Source organism: Diceros bicornis, chromosome 17 (assembly GCF_020826845.1).
Source record: "Diceros bicornis minor isolate mBicDic1 chromosome 17, mDicBic1.mat.cur, whole genome shotgun sequence".
NCBI classification, from domain to species: Eukaryota; Metazoa; Chordata; class Mammalia; order Perissodactyla; family Rhinocerotidae; genus Diceros; species Diceros bicornis.
In genome coordinates, this window is record NC_080756.1 from 54037292 (window position 1) to 54048072 (window position 10781).

General features: G+C 35.4%; 1 protein-coding gene across 1 annotated transcript; it reads right to left on the reverse strand.

Moving 5' to 3' along the window:
* Window positions 1-537: 537 nt before the first annotated feature.
* CLEC4E (C-type lectin domain family 4 member E) lies at window positions 538-7943 on the reverse strand. The gene is made up of 6 exons (XM_058558880.1): window positions 7349-7943; window positions 6408-6500; window positions 5294-5383; window positions 4168-4319; window positions 3410-3525; window positions 538-2173 (listed from the first exon to the last, which is right to left on the reverse strand). Exons 1-6 carry the CDS (start codon window positions 7383-7385, stop codon window positions 2023-2025), a joined length of 639 nt encoding a protein of 212 aa, XP_058414863.1. The 5' UTR covers window positions 7386-7943; the 3' UTR covers window positions 538-2022.
* Window positions 7944-10781: the final 2838 nt, after the last annotated feature.

The window sequence follows — 10781 nt, forward strand, 5'->3', positions numbered from 1 at the left end:
TGTGGTAACCTATAAAGCCTATAAAATTCTTGAAGTTCAAGAATTCTTTAATTTCACTTCAATTTTTCGTTTGTTAAATTCAAGTAAAATTAAGTTTAATATTTTAAAAGTATCATTTGGTATATGATTTCTTTCTAAATGTATATATGTTTACATATGTATGTATATATATATATTTTCATATATATGTATAAATATTTATCTTCCACCTCCTTGTCTTTCCATCCTTTTATCTAATTTTTGAAGTCAAAAAAAGTTTTCTGGAGTGATGTTCATGATAATTATTTCTGCAACTTGATATTTAGATTTTTTTCACTTTCATCTTTATGCAGTTGTACTCTTTAGAAATGTTTGATAATGAATATGTACCATTTTTACAAAATGTAGTAGAGTGATTTTTCTTTTAAAAAAATTAGGGGCCCAAATGCTAAAATTTAAGTCTTAACAGTGGTTTGTTTTGGGAACATGGTCTAGGGAATATGGGTGATTACTTACTCTTTTATTTTTTGTAACTTTCTGGGTTTTTGTAACTTTCTGGGTGCCTAAATATTTGTGTAGCCCCATTTATAAAATATTATATTTTAAAACAGTTTCAACTGGATAATTTACTTCTCAAACAAGAATTTTCCAGATAAATAATTTAGGTTCCAATGATCTTTAACCACTAAGCCCTTAGCAATTGTTTCTTTTCTTGCCAAACTTTGAAGACCAAGTTAATTGTATAACTTAAATGATAAATATATGGTGAAATAATACACACTAACATTTTCATGTCTTTTAATAATGAAATAAAACTCAAAATAATCAAATTATAGCCACCTGCAAGGAAACAACAATGAAAAAAGCAAGTTTATATTTTTCAGTGTTTCCTCATTGATGTTTATGATTTGAAAAAAGGGAATTAGAAAGTTGAAGATATACTTATTGGATTACTTTTAGGTTGAATGACTTTTGATTTAAAGGTGTGTTGATTTCAAAACCACAGGTTGTCACTTATGTCTAGGGGAAATAAACATTTATAAGGAAAGCTAATATATTATATTTACTTGTTTAGTTGAATTTTCCCATTCAATAATTACACATTAATTCCAATGTATGAATTTTGAGAGTCTCTTTATGGTACAGTCTGCAAGAAACATGGTTATAAAAGCTGCCAAGTTATTTACATATTCTTGTATAACATTATCAGTATTGATAGAATATTATGCAATAAATGAATAGTCTTAGACAGGAAAATGTCAAGCTGAATGTCTCCTTAGAATAATTTGACTGTTCGACTCCGGATCTAGCTGAGCAATAGACACAAATTCAGGTGAGATCCAGTTAGTCAATGGCAGAGACTAGAGAGAAAAGGGAGTTCCTGCAATGAGTGGACTGGATCTCAGTCGATTTGGAGCTAAAAGTTAGCATAGCCTTTCCCTAAGAAGGTGCAATAAAGGCCTTTGGCAAGAAAATTTACATCAGTCTTTCGAGCAGAAATAAGTTCCATGGCTTGAGGAAGTTTCTTGCTCATTGTAGAGAAGAACATAGTGAGGATATATGCTTGGGCAGGGGATAAAAACAGTATGAAATCAAGATGAGAAGACAGATTTTTCAGGAGCTAGAAAGAAGAGGAATTGACACAGAGCCTGAATTTAGGCAGTTGTTCAAAGGCACTTTCCAAAATCTCCTTTGCTGGACTCTGTACTTGTTCTATGTCCTTGTAGTTTCATATGCTCACAAATGAAGCAAATGTACCAAAAAAAGCATTTCTTTCTTCTAGCATTTGCTGGAGAATTGCTTGGTAAATTCTGAGAAGTCCTGAGACTAATGTAAAGAAAAATGCACTTCAGTTAGTATAATGAATTATGACATTCAGAACTAATCATTTTTATTTATGTCAGAGCAACAAACACTTGTGAAGTCCTTAGGAAGTGCAGTGTACACTTTTCTTGTGTTGGAGGCGAGGCTGTGTTCATGCTCTTGTTCCTCCTCATTTATACATTTAAGTTCTGCCTTCCGTTCTTAGAGGTTTTTCTTTGTTCAGGTTTTAATTTCTGGCATTTCACAAATCCAAAACTGACGGAAGAAACAGGGCACATCATTCCAATTTTGCCTTGAGTTTGAAGAGTCTCTTATGGTGGCGCAGTCCTCTACTGTAGCTAAGTTGTTGGGCTCCCCTATATCCCAGAAGCTGAAAGAGAGCAACACGGGAGATTTTAAATCTCAGCTACAGGAGGTAAAGTGACCTAATATGTTAGGTGAATTACATTTGCGTTATTTAACTTCACACCAACTTTGTGAGGTAGATATTATTATTATTATTATTAATTTTGTTGAAGAAGATTTGCCCTGAGCTACCATCTGTGCCCATTTTCCTCTGTTTTGTATGTGGGTTGCCACCACAGCATGGCTGATGAGTGGTGTAAGTCCGCGCCTGGGATCCAAACCTGTGAACCCCGGGCCACTGAAGCAGAGCACATCTAACTTAATCACTGTGCCATGAAGTGGGCCCTGTGAGATAAGTAGTATAATTTCCATTTTATTGATGAAAGAAAAGAATCTCAGAAAAGCTCAATCATTTGTGTGAGTCATAGAGTTTATGAGTAGTGAAGCCGCACTGGCTATTTCTGATTTTCTATTTTGTCGTGCTCCCTCATAGCTTTAGACCCAGAATGAGAAGTTATTGGAAGGATTGATATCCTGATAGATTTGTTTCCTTTGCATTCATACCCTGTGTCATGTTTTGTTCCCTTTATTCTACACAGAGTTTGTATTAACTTAGGTGCATACTTGAGTGGTGTTACAGTGCTATAGTGAAGCAACTTTCTAAAGTATCAGAGCATCTGGGCTATATTCTCAGAACTGATTTAACCTCCTTGGCCTTTAGTTTCCTCAAACACTAAGTGAAAGTTAATAATATCAGTGTATCTCAGAAAGGTGTCATTTAGGTAAAATGAAATGATGAATGAGATAAAAACTTGGAAAACTCCAAAATGCTGTGCTCTAATGATGTAAGGCCATTATTAAGGAGAAAAGAGATGTTATGAAGGGAGTTCCTGCTTTCACTCCATAAGAATCTGCTATCTTTCCCAAATCACTATTTTTGTCTCATTCACTACAGTTTGAGGGCATAAGACTCTGAATTTCACTCTCCGTCTCTGCTGCATTTCTAATGAAATTAGTCTTCAATTTTAATCCTCTTCTCATCTTCATCTGTTATTTCCTCTTTATTCTTGAGATAGCCTTAGGAAATGAGAGCAGTAGATCCTCATTCTTTTCTTTTCTCTCTTCTTGTTTCTAATATCACCAAGGATGGACCTGAATATATCTCATGGAACAGAAGGAGGTTCTGAGAACTCCCCTCAACAGTGGTCTAACTTTAGGATTTGGGGTAGTGGTACAATTCTCCTACAAGAAGAAAAATTACCTCAGCGACTCTGTGAGAGGTGTGCCATCGACCCATTGCCATTGACCCTCGATCACCTGGTCAGTCAGTCCAATATAAAACTCTTTCTCTCTAGGTTTCTCACGGAAAAGGAATTCCTATAGAAGATACACAATCAAAAAATATATCAGTGATTTCAATTCTGAACAAATGTTGAAGCTAATTGTTATTAAAAGAGATAAAGTAGAATCTGGACTAAAGATGATAGATCAAGGCCCTGAAATTGTAAGGTCATGGAGGATTATCTCTTGATGTTTTTATTGTGACAGAAATATACATAATATAAAATTAAACCAACAAAAAAGAACCTTCAGCAGAGAAGGAGATTCTCAATAACTCATGTAAAATTTATCTACTGTTATATGTAGCAAAATATACTGTATATATCTAGCACAAACCAGTACTAACAGTAGCTTAAAGATAATAGACTTTCTTTCCTTTGTTCATATGATATGTTCGTAAATATAATGGTCATTCTAAAATGAACTCCCAATCCTTTTTTTCCTGCCTTACTAATAAAGGACCTGAACATGGAAATTCCATTTTTCTTGGACCCTTCTGGTAATGAAAATAAATTAGAGTAGGTGTTGACTTACAGAAATAGTAGAAACAGCATACATTTTAGTACATTCATTTAACAAGTAGTAATGCGGGCCAAACATTGTACACGTGTATGAAGAAAGGGATAGATCCTGTGAAGAATGTTACATTGATGCTGGAGGAAGCTATACTCCAACTACCTGCTCCTCCTGGGTGTTGATAACCACCAGATGAGCTCCCACATTTGAGCAGTTTTTTAAACTTGCTGTCCAGGACATGACGTTAGTAGAAAAGAAGTAGCAGCTAGATTGAAAATGTACCCAGTTCAATGGACAGCAATTCTTGACTGAACCTAGGAGGAGAAGTTTCTGTGAGTGTCCCATATGAACTAAGTAAGAAAACAGAAACCTTCATCTGGACCCATAAAGTCCACAGTCAGAAGCCTTGGAATGCTTTGGTCATGTCCCACATCTTACTATCTAAGACTTTAGATAACTCCTATGTCAGTAAACACAAACAGCAATTTTCTTGTCTTTTGAGACATAATCCTTATTTTCTAGATGTCAGTGCTGGTAAATGTAACCATATATACAATCTATCTCAGGTAGCTTTTGATATAGAACCCTATTATCTGTTCTTAGACTGCCAAGGTTGGAGAAAGTTATGCATTTTATCTGAGTGACTTCTAAGCAACCATTTCTCATGTTGCCCAAAACAATGACCCTCAAGAAAATCTTCAGACTGGTTGTGCAGATGGGCTAAATTTCTTAGAATTACAGAATTTAACACTTTGAAGTTTATTAAAAATAAATAGTCTAATCTCTCTCAATTTAATGGTGAGGAAATTGTAGCCCAGAGAAAATAGTCATTTTCTGGTGTCAGGTAGCATTTTGCTAAGTCTTGGAACAGGACTGTATATAAGAGTATAGGGAGTGTATTTCTGAGGTATTTCCAAATTCCCTACTCTATACATTTTTTTTTCTCTTTCATCTCATTTTGGAAGCAGGCAATAAATTAAAAAAAAAAAAAAAAGTGTATTCCTGGGATAAACTTCTACTTCTAGATTCACTGTTCAGACAGATACCTCAGATTTATTCTAAAAGTTTGCTATAATGTCCCCAAGATGTCCTGCCCTGAAGCTAATTGCATTTCCAAAGTTCTGTTCCTGTCCTCTTCCTAACTTCTCATCATTCTCTTACAGCACAGGCAAGATTGTACATTTTGTTTTTGAAAAACAGGACCTAATCCGACTACTTTACTTCTCCCAAAATCAATCCAGAAGCCAGATATGTAAATTTTGATGTTCAAATTTGAGGACTATTATACCTGATCCACCATTATAGCAGGAGAGCTCTATGAAATCCTCCTGTAGCTGGAACTTTTTCTCATCACAGGATTGAAAGATGTGATATGTCACTGTAAGGAAAGGGGCACAGTTAATGTTCATTACTCTTTTGATAAAAAATAAATTTTATCATTTTTGTACTTATAACAAAAGAGACAATAATTATCATAATATTTTCTTACTATTACATTTCCTTTTGTATGGATTCACTTACTCAAAGAAAGAAGAGGGCATTCACATTTCAGGATTTTCCTGATTTATGAGGATGAATGTACTTTATTTCAGGCCCAAAGGCCCAGAGAAAACAAATGTATTTGCACTCTGTCTTATGCCGAGTCTAACTCTTTCTACTCTGCCTTCCAAAAAGTGATTTGTCATGTCTCTGGCTAGGACTTGTGAAAGATGACATGAATGGAGCCATATTAAAATAGAGCCAGAGCAGCCATTTTAGAGGAATTGCCTTGCGTGTCTTGTTTTCTTTACCTTCCAAACTGGACCAAACTACCAAAATTCCAAGAAGTCAGTAGGGACAAGACTATCCTGTTTGAAAGGACTGGTGAAAGTGGACTTTTCTGATGACTGAATTGCTAACCCAGTTAACAAAGTATAAGTCTAGCCTTACTTCATCTAGCACTAATGAACTCTTCGTTAATAAAACTTACCTCATCTTCCTCTCTTTTCCCAGAAAATCCCTGAGCACCTCTCCTGTAATCGAGACACTATTTGGGTTTCTACCTGAATCTGTGCTCCTTGGATTGCAATTCTTTGATCCCAAATAAATGCTTTGCCTCTTAAACTGGTTTCTGTTTTTGTAGGTTAACAGACTTCATAGGGAGGGTTACACATAATGTTATGAGTACACTGGGAGAGGACTCAGGGCTACCAAGGAGACGAAAAATGTCTATCATGAAAAGTGTGTCAGAGATCACTGAAATTTGGTAAAAGTTTTGTACTAGTTGGGGTTTCTGGCTTGAGGAATAACCTGGAGATATATGAGGAAAAAAGTGAATAGAAGAGAAGAGAATCCACAAGCAGCAAGGAAGAATTTACTCCTAATATTCACCAGGGAGATTGAATTTGACCTTCAGAACTCACCAACACATCTGGTGATAAAACAGGCACTGAGTAGTAGGATGGAGACCCCAGCAACAGTCCATAAGAACACTTGGGAAGAGAAGTATCCTTTTTCTGTAGGAAGAAAGACACAAACTTGGTCAATATTTCTTAAGCAAGATACAAAAGAGATATGAGATTCTTATTCAAACTTACTTATTTCCTGCCATTTGATTTGTCTATATTAAGTAATTCTAAAATTTCAGCATGCATCAGAATCATTTAGAGGGCTTGTTAAAACACAGATTATGTGGCCTCAGCCTCAGAGAGCTGCTATGAAACCAACAAATTCCCAGTTGCTGCTGATCTGGGGATCACACTTTTAGAACCACTGGAGTAATCTTTTACTAATTTTATGACTCTGATTCATGAACTCAGACAGATGTGCCATTTTTGCTTTCTAAGTCATCCAGTTAAAAAAATACTTTCATAGTTTCTAAGATTTTTTTTTCTTCTTTCTCTATCTTTCTCTCTGCTTTTCTCTCTCTCACCATCTCTGTTTCTCTTGTCTCTCTCCTGCTCTCTTCTTTTCAGTGTCTAGTTTTCCAAGCCCTTTGTAGATCAATTAGATAAAACACTGACAATCATCTGGTAGTTCCTCTCCTCCTCCCTCCCAATACACATTTTACAGACAAGGAGAGTGAGCCCCAGAGAAATGAAGTGACTTGCCCAGCAGGGCACAGGGAACTATAGAAAGAGTGGGAACAGCACTCTGGTAGCTCTCTCGAACTCCATCTCCAGCAATTTTTCCAGTGTAACATATAGTCTTCTAACCATTCTCTTTTATTTTTCTTTCTTTCATTCTCTACCTCTCTTATTTCACTTTACTGGTTACTTTTCTATCATCCTGTCCTTCAACATATTTATCACTTCTTTCAAAAAAAAAAAATCTGTGAAAGAAAAGGGAGAGCTGCAAATTTTACCTGTGCATTGTGATGCAGGTGATTTGGATGAATTCATTCTTTCTCTTTCCTCCTCTCTCTCTCTCCTTCTCTCTTCAATTTCTGGATCCAGGAGTGTCTTGTTGGTAAGATTCAAGGAAAATGAATCTTGAAGGTTGAATACTTTATCTGTATTTTAGGAAGCTCAACTCTAAGACATAAAAATATTGTTAACTTGTTCTGTGGCTGTGTGTTAGGTCAGAATTTCTTTTCTTGCATAAGGAGGACAAGGGAATTTACTGGGCAACAAATCAGTCTCCACTCCAGGAAGCAACAAAATGGGGAAGTGATGAAATGTTAACAGAAATAGACTTACTGTTGGGAAATGTGATGGGCTTAAAAAATATTGTTTTATTTTGGTGAATAAAATGTCTCTTCTTTCTTCCAGACCTAACTCATCCCTCAGTTTTTCCTTGACACTTCTGGAGCCTACCTCTGCACTCCCAATTTCACTTTCAATCTTCAATATCACACATATTCATTAACTGAAAAGGAGACAAACTCCAAATCGCCCACAACACTTAGCACAGAGCTGGGTGTATAGTGTATGTATTTATACCTTAGCAATGTGAAGGGATAAATTTCATCTTTTCATCTTATATGTTTTTTCTTCCTCATGATACCGGCTCAAGACAAGGTTGACATAAGGGAAGCCATATTGTAGAAAGGAAACCCTATTGTAACTTTGAATGACCTCTAACTAACCCAGATGGATATGCACCCTCCAGGAGATCTAATTGCTTTGTAGATTTTACAACCCCTGCTTGTGCATGTACCTCCCAGCTGCGATAAGATGATAACTTTGTTCTTTTGAGTTCCTTAGGAATGTGATGACCCCTGAACAGAGAGTCTATGCTGATAGCCATCATCAATGAAAAATGAAATATACGTTGTGGTGACTCCCAGCCTGTAATACACGAGGGTCAACATTCCTAAACCCCTCCCCTATTACCCACTGGCCTATATAAGTGCTGTAAGATTTTGTGCCCCCTTCAGATGGTTTTTTTGGACATTAGTCGGCCATCTTCCCTCTTGCTAGCAAGCTGTAATAAAAAGTCCTTTCTTTCCTACCACCTTGCCTCTTGACTATTGGCATGTCTTGCAGCAGGCAGATGAACCCCCTTTTGGGTGGTAACACTCCTTCATTTGCAGGTCTTGAACATTCTATTATTGCAGAATTATATCTGTTTTATCAAAGTGCTGACTACTAGGCTGTTTCACAGGTCCACCTCAGTTGAACAGCCTCATGTAGTATGACTATTTTAAAACTCAGCTCAATTCCTTACATCATAACACAGCTTCTGAAGCCGTAGAGACTCAGTAGATTCTATGATTCTATTGTTCTGAATCATTTGGGTGTTTTTGTTTTATATTGTAACTTACATTAGGAGAAATAAATTTGAGTGTCAGAAGAAGCAATTTCAATTAGATGTTATAATATAATGCTTCTCAATCAAAACTGCAATGAGATATCACCTCACTCTCATCAGAATGGCTATTATTAAAAAGACAAGAAATAACAGTGTTGGAGAGGAAATGGAGAAAAGGAACCTTTGTACACTGCTGGTAGGAATGTAAATTGTTGTAGCCACTATGGAAAATAGTATGGAGATTGCTCAGAAAATTAAAAATAAAAATACCATATGATCCACCTATTCCACTTCTGGGTATTTGTCCAAAGAACAGGAAAACACTAATTTGAAAAGATAATATACACCAGTATGTTCATTGCAGCATTATTCACAATAGCCAAGACTTGGAAGCAACTCAAGTGCCCATCAATGGACAAACGGATAAAGATGTGGTATATATATATATATGATGAAATACCACTCAGCCATAAAAAGATGAAATCTTGCCATTTCTGACAACAAGAATAGACTTTGAGTGTATTATGCTAAGCAAAATAAGTCAGACAGAGAAGGACAATTACTGTATGACTTCACTCATATGTGGAAGATACAAACAAATAAACACATAGATACAGAGACCAGATTGGTGGTTGCCAGAGGGGGAGAGAATGGAGAGTGGGTGAAAGGGGTAAAGGGGCACTTGTGTACAGTGATGATTGGCAACTAGACTTTTGGTAGTCAACACAATGCAGTCTATACAGAAGTTGAAATATAATGATGTACACCTGAAATTTATATAATGTTATAAACAATGTGACCTCAATAATGAAAAAAACAGAAAAAAGATATAACACTTCTCTGAAAGCTTAGTTAGATATAGTAATATTCCATCTCCTTCCTTAAAAATACTTAAGAATAAGTTCAAACTGGTCTCAGTTGATTTGAATTCAAAAGTGTCAGGAGGAGTTAGTAATATAAATATATGACCTGGTAATCCCCACACCCAATGACTCATAGGTTTTCTGTGTGTTAGAATATATTCCTGTTCTCAAAGGGACTTTTCATTGTTTCAATACATTGGTCAGTTTCTTCTGCATTCTCCATTTTACAGTTATGTAGATTTATTAAAGAATGTCTAAAAATTATACATGTACATGTTATAAAATATACACATTTTTTTAAAGATTTTATTTATTTATTTATTTTTCCCCCAAAGCCCCAGTAGATAGTTGTATGTCATAGCTGCACATCCTTCTAGTTGCTGTATGTGGAACGCGGCCTCAGCATGGCCGGAGAAGTGGTGTGTCGGTGCGCACCCGGGATCTGAACCCGGGCCGCCAGCAGCGGAGCGCACGCCCTTAACCGCTAAGCCACTGGGTCAGCCCTATACACATATTTAATATGTGTATTATCAGCAAATGGCTTTTGGCCAGTAAAAAGAAAGAAATTATCTAGTGGATAAATTATATGAATTATTAAATGATGAATCATAATGACCACAGTCAATTATTTATTAATTATGGTCAATCATCGATAATCAACATTAACAATAATAAACAATTATACATTAATAATTTTATGAATATGCAATTAGCTAGATATTAATAATTAATAAATTAATACTATTTACCAGGCAAACTATGTATATCTTTTTATCCTTTGCTTTATCACTTTTTCCCAAATTATAAAAATAATATTTTTATGGTTAACAATATGACAAGAAAGTGACAAGTAAAAAACTTCCCGTCTATCCTTAGCACGCTCTTCTAAAGTCAACTACACTTAATGATTTCTTGTATATAATTTGAGATATTTTTAACATTATATAAACGCAGTTTGTATAATATATTTTTTATTCATTTTTATGCACATAACATCATACTGTGCGTAATTTTATGTTTTGAAAATTACCTTTATATTCATCAATGTATTTGGACATCTATCTTCTTAATTCTTTTTTTATGCTTATCCTAGCATTTCTTGTCTTTTTTGTTGTTGAGGTAACGTTAGTTTATCACATTATATAAATTTCAGGTGTACACCGTTATATTTCTATTTCTGTA

What these genes read in the sequence shown, in the direction of transcription:
- CLEC4E (XM_058558880.1), bottom strand. Translation starts at nt 7,385, where the DNA reads ATGAATTCATCCAAATCACCTGCATCACAATGCACAG. An exon ending in TTTTATCACCAGATGTGTTG is followed by an intron (nt 5,384 to 6,407) that starts GTGAGTTCTGAA and finishes CTTTCCTTACAG; the next exon opens with TGACATATCACATCTTTCAA. An exon ending in TCAACACCCAGGAGGAGCAG is followed by an intron (nt 3,526 to 4,167) that starts GTAGTTGGAGTA and finishes TATCTTCTATAG; the next exon opens with GAATTCCTTTTCCGTGAGAA.